Genomic DNA, 22,020 nt, shown 5'->3' with positions numbered 1-22,020 from the left:
GTGTTTACAATGAACGATTGCTGTTCATTTACACGATTTTTTTTAACAATAATCGTTCCATGTAAAAGAGCCTTAAGTCTGTTGTTCATTTTTTATTATATCTGGGGTGTTTGTTATATCTTATCTACTGGATAATTGTAGTTCTTATATTTGCTTAAACTCTAACTGTTGCCACACTCTCTGTTGTCATCTAAGAAGAACCAGGGTCACCCAGGTTCCCGACATGGGGCTGACCTCATCAGGGTGATCACCCCGCTGTTAGATAGGTTCTTTCTGTATACACAAGATCAGGGTCAGTTTCTTTGTTTTCCCCATTTGTTTCCTCATATATGTTTTGTGTTATTCACATTTGTACTAGAGTGTATATTCTTGTAGAAGATGGTAGGTGGCAGACAATTACATATTCTGCATTGTGGCTCATGAACCACAAGTTACACCTCTGCGCCTATTACCTGCATACCCTGCACCCACGGCCTTAGGTGTACAAGAAAGACTAGCAAAAAAGGAGGGTATAATAGCGCCTATTGTATCCTCCTTTTTTGCTGGTCTTTCTTGTGCATAATGGAAAGGCAGCCCATGTGTCATCAGGTTGTAGCTGAAATTGTGTATATCTCTCTTCCCCAAGTGTGATATGAGGTGACTTAACAGCTAAAAGGAGTTGTCCAATTGTAAAATACTGATATTCAATTTTCAGGAAAGGTCCTCAATAGTAAATTGGCAAGGATCCATTGTCAGTGATCCCCACCAATCAGCTGTTTTCTGGATCAAAGCGCTCATGCACTGAGCTGATATCTACAGCAAGCAGATAGCTGTGTTCCCACTGCAGTGGTCAGGCTTGGTATTACAAGCAAAGTTGCCATTGAAATGAATGACCTGCAATACCAAGCCTGACCACTGCAGTGGGAACAGAGCTGTTTGCTACCTGCAGAACTTAGCTCAGTGCACCAGCTCAACAAACAGCTGATTGTGTGGTCCCTGGTGACCCCCGCCAATCTACTAACTTTAGGATAGGCCATTAGTAGTTTACTACTGGCCAATCCATTCAATAAACAAGGGTAGGAGAAACCAGGCACAGGTTACAACACCTCAGTACCAATACCTACCTGTGTTTCTAGAGACAATCTTGAGACATTACTAAATAAGACAGAATTATTTCTTCCTCTAAAGAAAACTAGATGTTCTGTACACCAAGCAAACAACTTTCCCAAACTACCTGTAAATGTCCTGCCAACTTCTGATAACGGATGCCAGCATCGTGTTGTCCTCTATAGCCTTGGAATGTAGCTCTTTTCTCAATGTTAAATATAATCTCAGTTAATAATCACCAGCAACTCAATAATTATTAAAATTTAAGCAAGAGACAAATAGGAAGAACAATGAGAGCTCTATGTACACGACAGGCTATGTCCTCCAGTCATGAGCTTTAAATTCCAACTTTTTCAGCACTTCGTGTACAAGTTTATTATTGTTCTGTAACCCCTTCTCCACCAAGAGAAAACGCTACCTAACCTTTAAATACATAAATCTGTAGCACTGAAAAGGGATAATGTTGATTAGGTAGGTTATGTATGCCTGAATACTGTACATGAATTAATAAGATTTATCACCACTTTGCCTCGTATGGTGATCATGTGATTAGGGGCCATCGGTTCACTGAAATCTATAAAAGACTTTAGCACAAGTGGTAGACACAAAAAAGTTCCACTCCTACTTTTTAAACCAAACGTATAACCAAAGCTATGACAAGTTAGCAGCACTCAGCTGACTCCATCACCCCTATAGAGACGAATGGAGTATCTGCGTACATGCTCAGTCGCGACTTGCTTCATTCACACAGGGGGACACTAGACCCCTGTTCTCATGGTCGATGGGGAGTCCCAGTGGTCAGACCTCCACCAATCACTTATTTCCTGTCCTGTGGAGGGATGGTAAGTGTAAAATATAGCACAACCCCTTTAAAGAGGTTGTCCAGGGTTAAAAGACATGGCTGCTTTCTTCCAAGCACAACCTCACCCGGATTTGTGGGTTGTATGTGGTATTGCAGCTTAGCTCCCATTTACTGCAATGAAACTGAGCTGCAATACCGCACACAGCTCAATGGAAGTGTGGTACTGTGTTTGGAAGATAGCAGCCATGCCTCTCTAAGGCCGAGTGGGTCTGATTCCACGTGCGGATATCCGCAGCAGAAGATCTGAGTACGGTCCCGTATGTGTGCGGTTTTCCCCATGGATGTATGCGTATAAACAGCGCATTATCCACACAGGAGAAAGATCGCAAGCAGAGAATGACATCAGAAAGTTGCCCAACCCCATCGAAACACCCTTCTATCGCTCAGGTGACATTCCCTTGTGCTGCTGTGGTGAAAGATGTTCTGAGAGCCTTCAGAAGGGGATACTGCTCTCCAGGCTTGGCTGGGTTATACGACTTAGTTTGGAAGTAGTATAAACCTCTTAAAAGAGAAAAAAAAACACATATATTCTTGTGTAGGAAGAGCCCAGAAGAACAAGCGGAGGTTGCAGACTGCAGTCTAGATGGGTTGTTGTTCCCCAGACTCTGTCCTGCATCGTCTGCCCACAAATTTCTGTTTTCTTTATTCCATTCGTATCTGCTCTCCTAGCAACGTGCGTACCAATCTGCGTCCATACACAATGTTAATTGTATATGCACTGTGGATTGAACACATGCATAGAGATCAATATAGCTCATACCAGCGGAATCCACGACAAAATAGAGCATGCTGCGATCTTTCTTCCGCTTGCAGAATCCGCAATTCCTACTCACAAGTGTGAATCTTCCAATTCAGACAGAGCTGCATTTTTACTTCGAATGAACTAAATGATCAACCAATGACAGAAGACCAATGTCCTGATCAACCAATTGTAGAAGACCAATGTCCTGATCAACCAATGACAGAAGACTAATGTTCTGATCAACCAATGACAAAATACCAATGTCCTGATCAACCAATGATAGAAGACTAATGTCCTGATCAACCAATGACAAAAGACCAATGTCCTGATCAACCAATGATAGATGACTAATGTCCTGATCAACCAATGACAAAAGACCAATGTCCTGATCAACCAATGACAGGAGGCTAATGTCCTGATCAACCAATGACAAAAGACCAATGTCCTGATTAACCAATAATAGAAGACTAATGTCCTGATCCACCAATGACAGAAAACCAATGTCCTGATCAACCAATGACAAAAGAAATACATGACAGCAGTCCAAAGCACCGCACGACCAGGTATGATGTGCTAGATCAATGAGTGAATTGAGTATCTGCTGATCAATCGGAAGCTGTCTGACCGTGCTAGAAAGACTTGATGTAGTCTATGTAGACAGTATGTCCTAGTAGATTCTATACAGATTTTATATGACCTTCTTACATGCCTTATTGGGGTTGGAGCTGTAAAATCATTCTGTGTATGAACTGCATGGCAGCTACAGCTGAGAAATCGCTCATAAAAATGAGGATGGAGCACTGCCCCTATTTGTCTCTCCGGTTGCTTGGAGAGACAGCATCTGCTATGTGATAAGCGGCTTCATTGCATTCCTGTGATCTCCACTTCAAACATAAAACTGCGAATCAGAGAAGCTGCAGCAACTGTGTATTGCAGTTGTTTCATGACCTCTAATGTTAGTTTTAGTGTAATTATAGAAAGATCAGTCTGGGGCATTTGGTTTTCCCCACCCTGCAATTCGGTTCAGTGATATGGAGCCCTTCGAAATGCAGACTATACTAAAATGGAGATCAATGTACAATAATCCATCTTATTGACTATAATCATATTATAGCTTTAATTTAGTACCCCACTTCTGTAGAAAAGGAAGGTTTCTACATTGTCTTCAATGACATATGACTTCTCCTGTTCCGACTTGGACATTGTGCTCTAGAAAATGATTCCTGACACTTGGTTTTTGGGTTTTAATTGAGAACAACACGTTCAAGGGCCCCATTGATTATAACTACTGAGTCTATTTAGTCGGACTGGTTTGGAATGGGGGATTTTAGAGCCAGCTCTTTTTTGCAGTTAAGTAGGAAGCATATATCCCATAGTATAACCCAATACTAACTACAAGCTAGCGATAATGTTTGGTTGACCAGCTATCTTGTATGACCCTGCATAAACATATAAACTTGGGTCAGCCAAGTATGCATGTATAGTTGGGACAGTGGGATAAGCATCTGTCCTACACAACTTATCCAAAAAAGGAATGGAGGTGCAGGTAAGTTAAAGTCCAACCAGTCTGAACTTTCTTTCCCAGAAAAGAGGCCGTCATCATCAGGATTTGTCAAAACAAAATCTCATGTCTATTAATATGAGCATTTCTTAAGAGGTTGTGTGAAAATAAGCAAACCCTTTAATGATCTGATCAGGGGGGGAACTATAGAGGATGCAGGGGATGCGGTTGCACCCAAGGCCTCTCTTCTCCATATAGGGAGCCCAGTACTATGAATAAAGCATTATAGTTGGGGGCCCCGTTCCAGGTTTTACATTGGGGCCCGGGAGCTTCAAGTTACACCTCTGGATCTGATATAGATCTGATATAGAGGGCAGATAACTCCTACATGTAGGAACAATATTATTTTCCTTAAAGGGGCTTTCTGGGACTTAAAACATTTTTTGGTGGCTCAGAGATGCATAAAATAAAAAGACACATACTCACCTGGTCCAGCGGCAACCTATCCAGTGCTGGCGCCCAAGTGCCTGCAGCTTGGAACCTGGAACAAGTTGGCAGGTATTCATGTGCCATTCATTGTGCACATAACTGCTCAGCCAAACACAGGATTTAACGGTGATTCTTCCGTGGCCACTGAAGCATGTGATTGGCTGAGTGGTCATGTGCAGTGTATGGCACATGACAATCCACCGGCTTCTTCTGGGCTCTCAGGCACTGGGGCTCCAGCACTGGACGAGGGACCGCTAGAGCAGGTGATTATGTGTTTTTCTTATTTTATACATTTCTGAACTACTGACATTTTTTTTAAGTCCTGGAAAACCACTTTAGGATAGATTCACATGGCATATGAGTATTTCAGCACTGATTACACAGAGGATTCACACACGTGGAAAAACAAAAAGCCCAAAAAACATTGATTTTGTGTGTAAGTGCTTAAGGTTTGCTGCATATTAACACATGGGCTATTACAGTGTGTAATACACTCCCAGAGTGAACATGCTGCATTTTGTTATGCAACCGAAAGTCAAATGAAAAATATGCAGTTGTGAATGAACCCATCAAAATCAGTGGGCTTTATTCACAGCATATTACATGTGTAATACGCTGCGTATTTACACTTGTGTGACTGAGCCCTTAAAGTGCATTTTTAGAATAAATTGCCATCTGTGTGTACATGAGGAATAACACTATTTCGTATTGTTAAATGACTTGTATCTTGCATTTTAGCATTTTTTTACTCCCTCTGCAGGATCTATATCTAATTGTCAGTAAGCTTGTCTCCATACATTACATACATAGAAAAGAGGAGATCCTGCTCCCCTATCTCTATCTATCATATACAGAAAAGCAGCAGCATGGAGGACATTATAACAGTAATGAGCAGTGTTGCTGTGAATCCGGCAGCTGGGACAGTAAAATGCTTACTACAGCAACAATTCTCTGCATATCTCTTTGCTTCTCTCTCACTTGGATCATCACTTTTCCAGTTTTTCTCTCCATAGAATTCTATAGGCAGCATGTAATCTGATCCTTCAGTGAGCTATTAGTCCATCTTTGATTCATCAGTTAACAGTTTAGGAGGGACTGGGAAGGTTGAAAATAGCTTGATAAGTAGAGAATAAGATTTTATAGTAAAACGTTTCTTATATTCATGTCTACCATTAATATCTTAAAAAGTGTGTTGATGGCTCAGTTACGATTTAATTTATCACTTGTGTTGTTTGTGATGTTGTTAATATGACTTCTAGGGACGCATTCCTCCCCAAAACGTTCATGTGTTCTTAAAAGTAGTTCACCTCAGGCAATACATTGTGAATTGGCAACAAAGGGCAGCAGGATCTGTTCATCTCTCTTACTGTTGGCACTGCCAGAGTATCTGGTTTGGTTTATATTCCCAGTTATGTTATAAGGCCTGTTAGAAAGTCAGACATTGACTTGTAGGAAAGTCACCTTCCCATAGGTGGTGCTGCAGAGGCATGGTACTTTCTCCTATTTGCATACCAAATTTCCCAGAGGAGCATCGCATGGATTATACATCTCCTAATATTTAATTGGCGCTTTCCACATGGAGAAATAGTTCCCCTCCTGACTCATGCCGTTTTTGTGTGTCAAGCAGATTTAATGAAAATGTTACATCTCAACCCACCCTATTCTGTAAATCCATGCTAAAAAAATAGTCTATAGCAACAAACCTTCCACAGGCCCCCTGTCCACGGGCGTTGCGGTATTCCACGGCGAAGCTCTGCCACGGGAGCCGCCACCCGGGAGCAGGAGTCGCCGCTGAATCTCCGCCCATTAGCCCTATCTGATAGATAGGCTGACCGCGGAGAATCAGGGCAATTCGCAGCATGCTGCGAAATGACCGCTGCGAGAGGAGAATCGCAATGATTCTCCACTCGTGGACAGTGTGCTGGCGCTTTTCATAGCAGTGGACAGGCACCCTTTGGGCCCATTGACATGGAATGCTCATCATTCAGTTAATCGTTGGAGCGCCCAAAACTAAACGACAATAGTTCAGCGTAAACACAACTAACGATGGAACTGTGAACAATGATTTGTTCGCTTATTGTTCATTTTATGTAGGTATAAAATACCTGCTGACAATCAGCCTGTGTGAACAGGTCATCATTCATCTATGAAAGACTGCCTGTTCACCCTGAAAGGAAGTGGGTGGCCAGAAGAGATCTCTGGTTACTCCACATTCATTCAGTCAGTGATTATTGCTCCTGTTTGAAAGCAAAGAAGTGATAACTTTTGGGATGACCAACAGTCGGCCCTGCATAAAACCACCCTTAGGGCTAATGCCCACGGCCGGATTTTCTATTGAACCTAATAGCTCAATGTTCATGCTGCGGAATTCCGCAGCGTGAAATAACCCGTGGCATGTCCTATTTGCGCGGGAATATGTGCGGCCGAATTCCATTGTAGTCAATGGAAGCCGGCCGTCACGCTATACTTCCGTGTCAAATGACACTGCCAGCCCATCATGCGCTGTACTGCGCATGCGCGCTGGCGCGTCATGCGGGACTTGCGCAGCAGATCCGGGAGGTGAGTATGGGGTCTTTGGGGGGGGGGGGGCGACGTGACAGACTCTGCTGCGGTATTCTGCTGGCGGAGTCTGTCACGGCCGTGGGCATTAGGCCTTAGATACAGATTCCCATGGAGAAAGCCAGCACCATGTGTTAGAAAAACATTTAATAACGAAAATATAGCCCAGCTGTAAAAATATGCCCAGTTTTATTTCATAACTGGTTCATACCTACGGAAGATACGTGGGATGAACAATTTATTTGCTTCTAAAATCTGAACAAGCGATATCAGAATTAACAATCTGCTCATAGGGCATTGACCCTATATCACCTATCCTTACCACCCAGGTGCCACGGATCAGCACTTACTGCAAATTATTAGACAGTTACTAAAGTGTTTCGAAGGATACAAGATACATCTTTATGTTAGGAGAGTGGCACAAGTTGATGACATTTGATCTGTATAGCTATTCTGATCATCTATCCATGTGGTCTCAGATTTACCAATAGGCACAGCACGTCTCCTCCATCCTAACTACTGATTCTTCATCATTACGAATTCTCAATAACAAGCCAGATCAGAACTTCCTCGGCACCCCTGGAGATACCAGTGGAAATATTCATTAAGCGTTGTAATGATTGGCTGAGCAGCGGTCAAAGAACCAATCACAGCCATCGTGTTGTTGAGGCGGGAATTGGCCAATCAATGCTGATGCATCGGAGCTCCGGAGAGCAGCGTGAGGGACCTGAACTGAGCCTGCTAGATAAGTATAATAAGACATCACCTGAAAATAAGACCTAGTGCCTCTTTGGGGGCAAAAATTAATATAAGACAGAGTCTTATTTTCGGGGACAGACAGTATATATAAACGTTTCTTTCCAATATGATCATCAGAAATATGATCACCAGAAATATTTGTTATTTCCCATATATCTCCCGATTCAGATTGTGCATGTTCAAGGAAAGTTAGAAGTCCATAATTAATATCATGCCTAAATAGTGGTTGATCTATGAAACATTGCCTCTTGGGCAGAATACACCATATCTTGGAGGCATCCTAATGATACCAAACATGGAAAGACTATGGCTTTGTAATAGGAACCTAAACCAAAAGGACTCTGCCCACCACCATAAAGGCTCTCTGCACACAACACTAAAGAATAACTTCAAAAACCAGAACTTATGGGTGGATTCACAGCATTTTTTGTTAAAACGTCACTTCTGTTTTTGGCGCAGGTTTCTGAGTCAAAGCCAAAAGTGAATCCAGCATGAAGGAGAAGTAAAAGTCTTGCCTTTATATTTCCCATAAATTGCACTTCTGGCTTTGGCTCAAAAAAAGTCAAGAAAAAACGTCACAAATACTATTTTTCCAAAAAATATTATGTGTGAAACCATCCTCAGCAAGTAAGAATACAACATAACATCTTACTACGCTGCTCTATAACATCTCCTAACAAGATTCAAATGGGAGAGGTTTTGGCAAACATATATGGCTGCTTATGCAAGAGAGTGCGGATTAGGATTTATAAATTACAATTGATTTTTTTCTTAAAGCATTTTTTTCCAATTGCTTTAAATTGCTTCACAACCACTCTGTCCTTCCTGATTGCTGTTGCCCTGGTCATGTGATTACTGCAGCCAATCACTGGCTATAGAAGGTCGCCACTGTGGCCTGTGACTGGCTGCAGCAGTAGTCACATGTCCTGGTCAGCAGCAACCAAGAGGGACAGAGTGGCTGTAACCCAATTTTAAGTCATGGGAAAAACCCCTTTAAAGGGCTTATTCAGGACCAAAAGTTTTTGGAAACTTGTCTTGGACTGAGGACTGAGCATGAAATGGGAGCAGCAGGGAATCAGGTGAGGTGAGTATGACTTTTTTATGCCTTTCCATCATTTTGGGTAAGTTTTCAAAGCTTTTTGGGGACTGTAATTTTTTTATATGCACCATGCAAAAAACTCACAGCATATCATATTTATGTTTGTATCCCAGTCGAGGAGAGGACATTCAATGTCAAATGCCCGGCTGGCATGTAGACATGCTTCCATGTGTTGTCCGATGCCATTTGTACCCAAGTGTTTCAGCTGCAACTCGCATATGCCTACGTAAATAAGCCCTAAGGAATTTGACTATATTTCTTTTTAGGTAGAATTAGCTATTAAACACATGCTAATATTGTTTTTTACCCCCAGACTAGACATCAAAAACTTTCTGGTTGTCTCTATTCAGAATGTAGCCTAAGCTCTCGGGATGTAGGCTGGAACACTTGCCTTTCACTGTCTCTTATGAAATACTTGTCAGATTATTCATTAAGCCTTGTTGTTGCTGGACAGGGCGCTATGGCATGGAAACTCCCTTTGAAGTCAATGTGATTTTCCATTCACTACACCTCTGACTGGCGCCTTCAAAGCTTAAAGGGACAGTAACTGAAAAAAAATAGCTCCTATGCAACCCAACCTGTGACTGGAGATGACCGTGTACCCTTCAGCCAAAAATCAGTTGATGTCATTCAGCAACCTTACTTGAGGTTCTAAAAGCGTTTTCTCCTATTCTAGGGAAATTCAAAATTTTCATCTGATTAGTAATTTTTCCATAGAGTTTGGAAAACCTGGGTAACAACCAGGATGCCAATATTAACAAGATTTAATTGAAACAGATATAACCAGTAATGGCGTCTACCGGTATATTCAACAATTTCCAGCCCTGAACATGTTAGTTGGGGATAAGCCGCTGAATATCTATAAAACTCTGACAATCACACATTTGGCACATAGTCTCCCCCCCCCCCCCCCAAAAAAAACACGACATTTTGGGCTTTTTTTGCATAAAAAAAACATCACATTCAGATGCTAGCTATTGGTCAATAGAGATTTAAGAAACGCACTATAAACATTGTATTTTTATAGTGGTGATTGTTATTTATTGGTCTGTTCTTTAGATCCATGGCATTGTTTCAAAATTGCCGCATGCTCTTGATCTGGAGTTTTTTTCATGTGTTTTTCCATAGCTTTCTCTCTAGGAAAAAAATTGTCAAAAAACATCATGTGACCAAAATTGACATCTAAAAAAACCTATAAGAAGAACACGAATCGCGACAAAAAAAAAACATGCATTTTTTTCTGAGTTTTTTTCAACTATGTCTAACTATGACTATGTCTGAATAAAGCCATAGGAGCCTAAAAAATCTGGGTGACAGCTGTACTACAATTGTGGCCATATTGGTTATAAGATTTAGCAGACACTAGGTAATAGCTGAGCATAATATTAAAATACACTTCATATGTTAGAGAGGAATTTCGATCGTAAGCAAGCATGGCCATGCTGAGAATACTCTTCTGTACAAGGTGGTCCGGAGTACGGAAACAGCCAAGTGGGCTGCGTTACACTGTTTTCATAACTCTCATAGAAACAGTTGACTTCTATGGGACTTCACATAGACCATCACATACAGCCAGGCCACGGAAAAGCTCGGTTTTTAATATGGGTGCAAGACCCAAAGGTGGGACCCGCATCCTGTGCATAAACCATAAAAGTCTGAGATAGGAATGCCCCTTTAATATCTCAGAGGCTTTTACTTAATGCTGATTGTTTATTTTGGGGGGGGGGGGGGGGGGGGGCAACACACAAAATTAGAACCCATTGATTTAAATTTGTTCACACAGGCGTATTTGGCGTATAAGGCCTCTAGCAATCTAGCGTATTGCTGCTCATGACGTACTGTACCCATGCTGCAGGTGGTGAGCTAGAAAAGAATGTGAGAAGAGTCAGAGGTTAAGGAAGCCATCACAAATCTTCTGTGCTGTGAAGTGCTCGCTGCTGTAAAGCTGCAGAGAACACAGATCTGGTGCAGTATCTGCACTTGTGGACCCCTCGCCTCCCTACAACTTCACTTTGTCAGCTCTTTCATGTGAACATTGCTAGACTGCAAACTAGAAAATCCTTTACATACAGCAGTGTAGGCTGAGCAGGTCTCATACCAGCAGTCATGTAGCAGAGCCGACTGGCAGCTAATTCATTGGTTCTGCAATGTTTCTTCATGTATGAAGCTGGAGCTTTACCGTCAGTCCTATGTAAGTCATCAATAAACTGTTTACATGGGAGGACTACTGGCCGAATAATCCCTGAAAAGAGAATTCAAACTATAGTTGTTCAGGATAAACATGACCACTAACAGCCACGTGCAATAAGCTGCTGGTCATTTAATTTCAGCTTACCAAAAAATAGTCGCTGGTTGGTCAAAAGTCGATCCTTTTTGAACAACTTGCGAATGAATTTGAATGGAGATCCCTTCTATGAACAATATCTCAGCAAACAACTAATGAACAATCATTGCTTTGTTTAAAATCAAATGAACGACTGCTGTGCGTACACTTAAACGACTTCAACAAGTGACTATCTCCTCAATTTAAAGGTACCTTAACAGGCTTGTCCAATTGTAAACTATTGATGGGCCATCAATAGTAGATCAGTAAGAGTTTGCTGCCTGATACCCCCTTTAATGAGCTGTTTGTGCTCTTGCAGGAAGCAGAGAGCTCTGTTCCCACTGTAGTGGCCAGGGTTGGAATCACAGGCAAAGTTCCCATTCACTTCAATGTGAACTCTGTCTGTAATACCAAGACTCACCACTGCAATGAGAATAGACCCCTCCCGTTCTACTATTGATGGCCCATCCTGAGCATAGGTCATTCAATAGTTTACAACTGGACAACACCTTTATGCTAGTTTCATATGGACGAGGGCCATATTTTCCTGTGAATCATGGCCCGACATCTCCCTTGCCATCCATCCGAAAGCTCCAGTGATGCGAAGCATTTTCATATGAAAACAGCCTCGAATCACTGGGATGAAGGGAATTTCCGGCATGGCAGAGGATCGCGGAGTTCTCCCATTGCTTTCAATGGGGCAGGCATTGCAGGAGGATATAGCATACTGGATTGTGTTTACTGCATAGCATCACATCACGGTGCTGAACAGGAAAACATCGCTCATGTGTATGATCCTATTCAAAGAAATGCCATTCATATTTCCGTTTCGGAACACACAATTTGCGCACGATTTTCTCAGCAGTGTGAAGCCTTATGCTTTGCTGCACCAGTGCACTGCTTTCATAGTTGCAAACGGAGACTGATCATGGTGTGATACATCCATGACAATCTAGAAGGAAGAATAAGCTTGACAGCTGTAGTGGTTGAAGTTCTACAACCCCAAGGTGATAAACAAGTGTTTGTTGAGAGATACCACCGAACAGCTGAAACTTCACAGTATTCTGAAATCAAATCCGGTTACTTCAAAAACATAAGCTGTACATACTGCCTGACAATCTGCTTTGAGGATGAGCAAGTTGTCAAATATACCACTAAAGCACGGAAAGGTCCTTTACCACGAAGCAACCATCGTGAGATTAATCATTAGACTGAGTGGGTTGTACGAAAATTGCAGCGAACGAATGATTAGTGATAGATCGTTAGAGTATTGCTGATCGGATCTTTCATGTGGCCTTTAAAATCATCATTCGTCTACCGCTGCATCGCTTAATATAAACAGGCATCGTACGATTTCCCGAATAGAAAGCAGTGGCACAAGGGCTGACTAGAGATCTGGTTATGATCCAATGATTGATCGAACCCGATCAGTGTCAATGTATGCCAAGCGAACGATACATGATCGCTAATGTCATCGCTGTGTAAAAGGGACCATAATGACAGCACAATGACACTGGAAAAGTGTCAGCTTGGCTGGTACTGAGGACATGATGAACATTCATGGTAATCACTGGTCTCCAACACAAGGCAATGATGTTACAGTGTATGTATCCAGACTCAAGTCTAGACTTGGACCTGGCTGATATACAGTAATTCCCACTTCCAGTAATCTGTTGGAAGAAGTTACAATTCTCAAAAGGAGGCAGGGGCTGTTATACCACAGTGTGACCGAATAAACATCTACTCTGCCCCCTCCCACTTCTTATACTTGATGGACTATGGACACTAAAGTATGATCACTCCAATCCCTCAGCGTTCCAGAGAAAAATACTAAGAACATATGTTATTAACTTGTTGCATACATTATCAATTGTGCTATTAAGTTGCTTTTTAACTAACTTTTGGATTTTTGTGCAGCATATTCTTTAAAGACACATTTTGGATACATGGAAATGTCACAGCAGATAACACAACACTGTAATGTTTCAAAATAGAATACTAATGTTTCAAAAAAGAAATCTAATGTTTCAAAAGACATAATACAGTCCGGGTCTTGTTGAAAAACAATGTATGTGTTTATAAAGTACTTGATTCTGTGACATTACGAGGATGCATACAGCATCCTGCTCTCAAGACTCCTCAGAAACACTAATAAAAACTTATTATTCACACATCACATTCTTGGTGTGAGACACAGGAAATGCTATGGCTTGGCTAAGGTTTTGGCAGAATACAGCCAGAACAATGTCTCAATGTCTGGCACATTAACCCTTTGCTGCAAAACACATAGGTAACAAACTATGCCATGCTCTATATGGAGGTTTTTGCATTGTTTAGTGTAAGGGTATATTCACATAGGCATTTTTTTTTTTTCAAATCTGATTTTTACGCACGTTAAAAAAATGCATGACAAGTACTGCACATTTTTTTAAGCTTACTACGGATTACAACTGCATCATACAAGTGAAATCCGTTTTTTTTAAACGCACCCATAGATTTGAATGGGCGATTTTCGCAAAAAAAATAAGCCATGCTGCGATTTCTTTTTTTTTTTGCTCGGACTGTTCGTCCCATTAAAGAATTCCATGTATTAGTATAATCATTTAAAATAATATACTTTATTTCTGTCCGATATTTACGGACAGAAAATCAGATGGAAAAATTGTTTGTGTAAATGTACTATTATGTTCCTTTTTACACAGGCAGAATGTTTTTGCATTCTGTACTGCAAATCTGCACCTTAATCTACTGCTGCGAATTCCGCACCAAAATCCGCCAAAAGTGTCATGGCGGATTTTGGTGTGGATTTGCAGGCAGAATTAGGCCATTTTCATTGCACATCAAAATCCACAAGGAGCCATGTGGATTTTGGGGCGGAATTCTCTACTGCTTTCGCTAAGGACAAATTTCACCTGTGTGGAAGGGCCCTTAGGTTTCATTCACACAGGTGAATGCGATATTAGTTGGACCGATGTCGCACTTTTTAACCTGCGATTTTTGCCTGCAATTGCAATATGTTCCGCAAGAAATGCGCATCATAGTGTTCCACTTTGCAATCAGACAGAACTCAAGCGAGAAACTTTCCCGGTGTGAATGCACCCTAACCCTGACAAATGCATTATTTATAATCCTTCCATTATATCATATGCATGATCAGATTTATAGTGATTACTTGTTCAGTTTTCAGTTGTATCCATCAGCTAAGGAGTTAAAACTCCACTGTACAGACACCCCTGGTTTATGGGATTGCATAATCCACTGGCAGGAAAGGAAATAGCAACATTCCTTAGCAGAGCCCTGTGGGTGGAAAGGGGTTAAAGCAATTCCCTCTCCTACCTACATAGGTTTTTAGCATGCATGTTACCTTACACAACAATGTAACCCCTCAAATCCACTTACTTCAAGAAATATCTTTGGCCAGTGTGGGTGAATGCCATCTCCCAGCCGGGTGGCAAGGGCAGCTCATCTGTCACATCATAGGACTGCTGGCGGAGGTGGGCATGCTGCTGAGCTGGGCTGGGGACGGTACCGGTACCAGCACCAAGTTGAAGGGAAGCAGGAGAAGAATGGGATCTGACATGCTGAATACCAAGCCTTGGGGGGTGACTTCCAGAATCCGTGCTAGATTGCCTGGAGTGGGATCCTGAATCTGGCTCCTTGAAGAAGGACTCTGGCAGGATTTTCTTTCTCCAAGAATTGGGTTTAGGGTTCATGACAGAGTTAAACAAGTTCTCCAAGTCCGTATCCAGATCCTGGGTGACATGGATCACTTGCTGTCCTGGTGGGGGGAGACCTGGATTCTGGTTCATCCTTGCAGAAACCAAAACAGCAAGAGTAGAAGAAGCCTGAGGAAGTTAATGGATTGCCCACCAATTACAGTAGGTGGCCTGAGGAAGTTTACCCCAGCAGTTCCAAGAGGTGCCTCAAGAAGCAGAAGAAGAAAGCGAGCGGAGCCGAGATAGAAGAAGACACTGAGGAGTCCTAGAGTGTGAACGTTCCCCTGAAGTTTTGGAGCATTGTGACGTCACTCCTGAAAAGTTCTCTCCCCTCTGTGACCAGGAGCAGCTCTGAGAGCCCAAGTCGTGTCCAAGCCCTGCTGTGTGGGTGGCTCTGCTCCCAGATCCTCAGCCTCCACACTGCCCCTAACAAAGTAAGAAAATGTCAACTCACAGGACAGGGAGAGGCGGCTCTGCCCTGAATAATGCATGAGCTGTGCCCAGCCCTGCTCACCCTCCTCCTCCTCCAGACCGGGACTTTACCTTACAGGGCAGCAGCCTGAGGCTGGGACTCCCACGTACAGTTCGGGTTACAAGTGTGGGTGAAAACGTGCACAAGTTTGCCTGGAGATGACTTTCTCTATTCCACCAGCCACTGCCCTCTCTCTTCCTGGGGTTGGATAACACAAGAGAGTAGATGTAATTTCCTAAACAACTTCTTATAAACTTCCAAAAGAAGTTTTGTACTTTTAATATATAAGAGGTCTTGTACTTTTAATATATATAAGATGTTTCGTGCTTTTACTATATATATATATATATACACACACACACACACACACACGCACACACACACACACATTAAAAGTACACAACGTCTTTTGAAAGTTAATAAGAACATGTTTAAGAAGACACATCTAATCACTAGTGTTATCCAACCCCGGGAAATGAGAGAGGCCAGTGGCTGGTGGAGTAAAGTCATCTCCAGACAAACTTGCGTATGTATATATACATATATTTAAGGGTAAATGAATCAGTAAATATTATATAATAGGAGTACAAACTAACTATACACAGCAAGGAAACAAAATGAGTTAGAAAATAGGTGTAATCATATGTAAAGGCGCATGTGAACAAATAAAATGCTGGCAGGATGTGCACACAGACCAACCATATAGTAATGGCCCTTTTACATGGCACAATTATAGTGCAAATAATCATTACATTGAGTGGTTTGCACCATAATTGCTAGCTGTAAACGCTGGCAGCAAAAGAACAATTAGTGAAAAATCGTTGGATTATCGCTGATCGGATCTTTCATGTAGACCTGAAAATTATCGTTGGTCTTTTATCGTTATCTATGAACGATAAAATCATCGTTATCTAGGAACGACTGCCTGTTTACTGTGAATGGAAGAGGGCGGCTGGATCGATCGCAAGCCTTCTCCGCCTCCATTCACTAAGCAATTATCACTTGAATGGCTGTCGGGTGCTTTAAGGCCCATTTAGACGGGAGATATGTTGAGCAAACGATGCCCGACACTCGTCCCTGCACATACTCGCTCTCGTGCTACTGTACAGGAGTGAGTATCGTTGCTTCACAGCGGGGTGGCTGCAGGAGATTTCTCTCCTTGCTGTCCTCCGCCCCTCTCCATTAACTTAACATAGTGGCAGTTCAGTGCTGAAGGGCTGCTATTTACACTGAACTCTCATAAATTAGCTCATCGTCCATCAGGTATGCAGCATAAACGATGTTTCTCTATGGGAAGAGAAAGCCGCAGCGGTATGCCGATGGCAAAACCGCTCCAAAACCCGCGGCTAAAGGCCGTGGACTTTGAAGCTGTGTTTTTCCAGCGGAATTCTTGTGGTTTGTCGGTGCGGTCTTTCTGCGAGAATTCCTCTCACAGAAACGTGGATACAGCAGTCTAACATGGCCTTCCCTGCTGCACTGTATTACAATGGCCTGCAGTTCTCCCATACCCCAAGACCAGATGACAGGCGTGGCGGAGGAGTAGGTGCTCTTCTCTCCCCAAAATGTACCTACCAGGTCATACCCCCTGTACCCTCACTCACTTTTCCATCATTTGAAGTACATATGCTACGGCTTTTCCGTCCGTTGTCCATGTGAGTAGCAGTTATCTACCGCCCCCCAGGTGCTGTTCGCCTGTTTTTGGACCACTTTGCTGCCTGGCTCCCCCACTTCCTATCCTGTGAAATTCCAACCCTCATCTTAGGTGATTTTAACATCCCCACTAACGATCCCAACTCCCCATCTGCTTCTCAGCTTCTTTCGCTCAGCTCCTCCCTTGGTCTCTCTCAACTCACAGCCTCTCCCACTCACAGGGATGGCAATACTCTTGATCTGGTCTTCTTCCATCTCTGCTCTGCTTCCAACTTCATTAACTCCCCTCTCCTGCTCTCGGATCATAATCTCCTCTCTTTCTCAGTCACGCTCCCTAACATCTCTCCAGACCCACCTAACTACCGTACCTACAGGAACCTTAAGGCCATTCACACCCAGGACTTTGCTGAATCCCTACAGTCCTCTTTGTCCCCTATCTCCTCGCCTGCCCCAACCTGGCTGCTGCTCACTACAACACCGCTCTCAAACATGCCCTGGATGAAGCAACGCCCCCCAGGACCCGAGCCATCCGATGTAGAACGCGGCAACCCTGGCTCACGCCTCAAACGCGCTTCATCCAGCGGTGCTCTAGAAGTGCTGAACGGCTGTGGAGGAAATCGCAAACGTCCGCAGACTTCCTCCACTACAAATTCATGCTCAGAACCTACAACCTCGCCCTCCACCACGCCAAACAAGTCTATTTCACCTCTCTAGTCTCCTCACTATTGCACAACCCTAAACGGCTCTTTAATACTTTTCACTCCCTTCTCAGCCCTAAACCGCAGCCCCCTGTGACAGATCTCAGTGCTGTAGAGCTGGCTGCTTACTTCAAAAAGAAAATTGATGACATCCGTCAGGAAATAACTTCCCAATCCCAGACTAGCCCTGACCCTAGTCTTGTCAGCACTGCATCTAGCTCCTGCTCACTGTCTGTACTCAGACCAGCGACAGAGGAAGAAATCTCCAAATTGCTCTTCTCTGCTCCCCCCACCACCTGCGCTAGTGACCCCCTCCCCTCACACCTCCTCCGTTCCTTCTCCCCAGTGGTCATCTCCCATCTCACCACTATATTCAACCTCTCTCTGACCTCTGGCATCTTTCCCTTTTCTTTCAAACACGCCATCATATCCCCACTGCTAAAGAAGCCAACTCTGGACGCTACTGATGCTGCCAATTACCGACCCATCTCAAACCTCCCCTTCATCTCCAAACTACTAGAACGCCTGGTTTACTCCCGCCTTGTAAGCTACCTATCAGAGCACTCACTCCTAGACCCCCTACAATCTGGCTTCCGATCTCAACACTCGACAGAAACTGCCCTTACAAGGGTATCCAATGACCTACTGACAGCCAAATCGAGGGGCGATTACTCCCTACTGATCCTCCTCGACCTCTCCGCAGCATTTGACACTGTTGACCACAAACTCCTCCTCAGTATGCTACGCTCCATTGGCCTAAAGGACACTGCTCTCTCCTGGTTCTCCTCCTACCTATCTGACCGCTCTTTCAGTGTCTCCTTTACTGGCTCTACCTCCCCTCCTCTTCCCCTTGCTGTTGGGGTCCCTCAGGGCTCAGTCCTCGGCCCCCTTCTTTTCTCTATCTACATAGCCCCTATTGGACAAACCATTAGGAGATTTGGCCTCCAATACCACCTGTATGCTGATGACACGCAGCTATACACCTCTTCCCGTGACATCTCTGCACCTTTACTCCAAAACATCACCAACTGTCTGTCTGCTGTCTCTAATACCATATCTAGAGATGAGCGAACGTACTCGTCCGAGCTTGATACTCGTTCGAGTATTAGCGTGTTCGAGATGCTCGTTACTCGTAACGAGTACCACGCGATGTTCAAGTTACTTTCACTTTCCTCTCTGAGACGTTAGCGCGCTTTTCTGGCCAATTGAAAGACAGGGAAGGCATTACAACTTCCCCCTGCGACGTTCAAGCCCTATACCACCCCCCTGCAGTGAGTGGCTGGGGAGATCAGGTGTCACCCGAGTATAAAAATCGGCCCCTCCCGCGGCTCGCCTCAGATGCGTTGTGAGATAGCTGAGGGACAGTGCTGTTGGTGCCGGAGCTGCTATAGGGAGAGTGTTAGGAGTTAGTGTAGGCTTCAAGAACCCCAACGGTCCTTCTTAGGGCCACATCTAACAGTGTGCAGTAGTGTGGAGGCTGCTTCTAGCAGTGTTGCACATTTTTTTTTTTTTGGTATATCGGCCGTGCAGAGCATTGCGCCCTGCAGTAATACTACAGGGACAGAAGTGGCGGTTAGGCAGGGAGAGTGTTAGGAGTTAGTGTAGGCTTCAAGAACCCCAACGGTCCTTCTTAGGGCCACATCTAACAGTGTGCAGTAGTGTGGAGGCTGCTTTTAGCAGTGTTGCGCATTTTTTTTTTTTGGTATATCGGCCGTGCAGAGCATTGCGCCCTGCAGTAATACTACAGGGATAGAATTGTGTAGGCAGGGCCAGAAGACATATATTATAGATTGAATATACGCAGTGGTCCTTTTGAAAAAAATATTTGAAAAAAAAACTATTTGGCCTGCCTGTCACTCTGCTCAGTGTTCTGGGTCTGTGTCTGCTGGGGGTAGTAGTTCTCCAAATAAATACGCAGCCAGCTAAGTGTTACAGCAGGCTTGCGCCAAATTATTTCCTGGCTCTGAAATCACCGGTCTGTTGCAGTTAATAACAGTGCAACACTGCGGTTCCGTCACACAGTCCAGGGACAGAATTGTGTAGGCAGGGACAGAAGACATATATTATAGATTGAATATACGCAGTGGACCTTTGGAAAAAAATCTTGAAAAAAAATCTATTTGGCCTGCCTGTCACTGTGCTCAGTGTTCTGGGTCTGTGTCTGCTGGGGGTAGTAGTTCTCCAAATAAATACGCAGCCAGCTAAGTGTTACAGCAGGCTTGCGCCAAATTATTTCCTGGGGTTCCGTAAACGAAGTCAGCCTCCAACCACAGGCCAATAAGCGTCACATTTAATTACAGCGTTCTGTTTCTGCACTACTGCTAATACACCATGCTGAGGGGTAGGGGTAGGCCTATAGGACGTGGGCGCGGGCGAGGACGCGGAGGCCCAAGTCAGGGTGTGGGCACAGGCCGAGCCAGTGCGGTGGCCAGGGGTAGAGGCAGGGCCAGACCGAATAATCCACCAACTGGTTCCCAAAGCGCCCCCTCGCGCCATGCCACCCTGCAGAGGTCAAGGTGCTCTACGGTGTGGCAGTTTTTCACAGAGACGCCTGACGACCGACGAACAGTGGTGTGCAACCTTTTTTTTCGCGCCAAGATCAGCTGGGGAGGCACCACCACCAGCATGCGCAGGCATATGATGGCCAAGCACCCCACAAGGTGGGACGATGCCCGTTCACCGCCTCCGGTTTGCACCACTGCCTCTCCCCCTGTGCCCCAACCTGCCACTGAGATCCAACCCCCCTCTGAGGACACAGGCAGTACCGTCTCCTGGCCTGCACCCACACCCTCACCTCCGCTGTCCTCGGCCCCATCCAGCAATGTCTCTCAGCGTAGCGTCCAGACGTCGCTAGCGCCGCAGTTTGAGCGCAAGCGCAAGTACGACGCCACGCACCCGTACGCTCAAGCGTTAAACGTGCACATTGCAAAATTGATCAGCCTAGAGATGCTGCCGTATAGGCTTGTGGAAACGGAGGCTTTCAAAAGCATGATGGCGGCGGCGGCGGCCCCGCGCTACTCGGTTCCCAGTCGCCACTACTTTTCCCGATGTGCCGTCCCAGCCCTGCACGACCACGTCTCCCGCAACATTGTACGCGCCCTCACCAACGCGGTTACTGCCAAGGTCCACTTAACAACAGACACGTGGACAAGCACAGGCGGGCAGGGCCACTATATCTCCCTGACGGCACATTGGGTGAATTTAGTGGAGGCTGGGACAGAGTCAGAGCCTGGGACCGCTCACGTCCTACCCACCCCCCGAATTGCGTGCCCCAGCTCGGTGGTGGTATCTGCGGGGGTGTGTGCTTCCTCCACTAAACCCTCCTCCTCCTCCTCCTACGCAACCTCTGTCTCGCAATCAAGATGTGTCAGCAGCAGCAGCACGTCGCCAGCAGTCGGTGTCACGCGGCGTGGCAGCACAGCGGTGGGCAAGCGTCAGCAGGCCGTGCTGAAACTACTCAGCTTAGGAGAGAAGAGCCACACGGCCCACGAACTGCTGCAGGGTCTGACAGAGCAGACCGACCGCTGGCTTGCGCCGCTGAGCCTCCAACCGGGCATGGTCGTGTGTGACAACGGCCGTAACCTGGTGGCGGCTCTGCAGCTCGGCAGCCTCACGCACGTGCCATGCCTGGCACATGTCTTTAATTTGGTGGTTCAGCGCTTTCTGAAAAGCTACCCCCACTTGTCATACCTGCTCGGAAAGGTGCGCCAGCTCTGCGCACATTTCCGCAAATCCCACACGCACGCTGCCACCCTGCGGACCCTGCAACATCGGTTTAATCTGCCAGTGCACCGACTGCTGTGCGATGTGCCCACACAGTGGAACTCTACGCTCCACATGTTGGCCAGACTCTATGAGCAGCGTAGAGCTATAGTGGAATACCAACTCCAACTTGCGCGGCGCAGTGGGAGTCAGCCTCCTCAATTATTTACAGAAGAGTGGGCCTGGTTGGCAGCCATCTGCCAGGTCCTTGGAAAATTTGAGGAGTCTACCCAGATGGTGAGCGGGGATGCTGCAATCATTAGCGTCACCATTCCTCTGCTATGCCTCTTGAGAAGTTCCCT

General features: G+C 44.8%; 1 protein-coding gene across 1 annotated transcript in view; it reads right to left on the bottom strand.

Moving 5' to 3' along the window:
- WWTR1 (WW domain containing transcription regulator 1) overlaps window positions 1-15,619 on the bottom strand; it is an 88,346-nt gene extending 72,727 nt beyond the window's left edge. The window contains exon 1 of the mRNA XM_066599118.1: window positions 14,820-15,619. Coding sequence (XP_066455215.1) covers window positions 14,820-15,229 — 410 coding nt within the window. The 5' untranslated portion in view covers window positions 15,230-15,619. The remainder of the gene's footprint in view (window positions 1-14,819) is intronic.
- Window positions 15,620-22,020: the final 6,401 nt, after the last annotated feature.

Source organism: Eleutherodactylus coqui, chromosome 1 (assembly GCF_035609145.1).
Source record: "Eleutherodactylus coqui strain aEleCoq1 chromosome 1, aEleCoq1.hap1, whole genome shotgun sequence".
In the NCBI taxonomy this organism is placed as follows: domain Eukaryota; kingdom Metazoa; phylum Chordata; class Amphibia; order Anura; family Eleutherodactylidae; genus Eleutherodactylus; species Eleutherodactylus coqui.
This window is presented reverse-complemented; position numbering and strand designations above follow the sequence as displayed.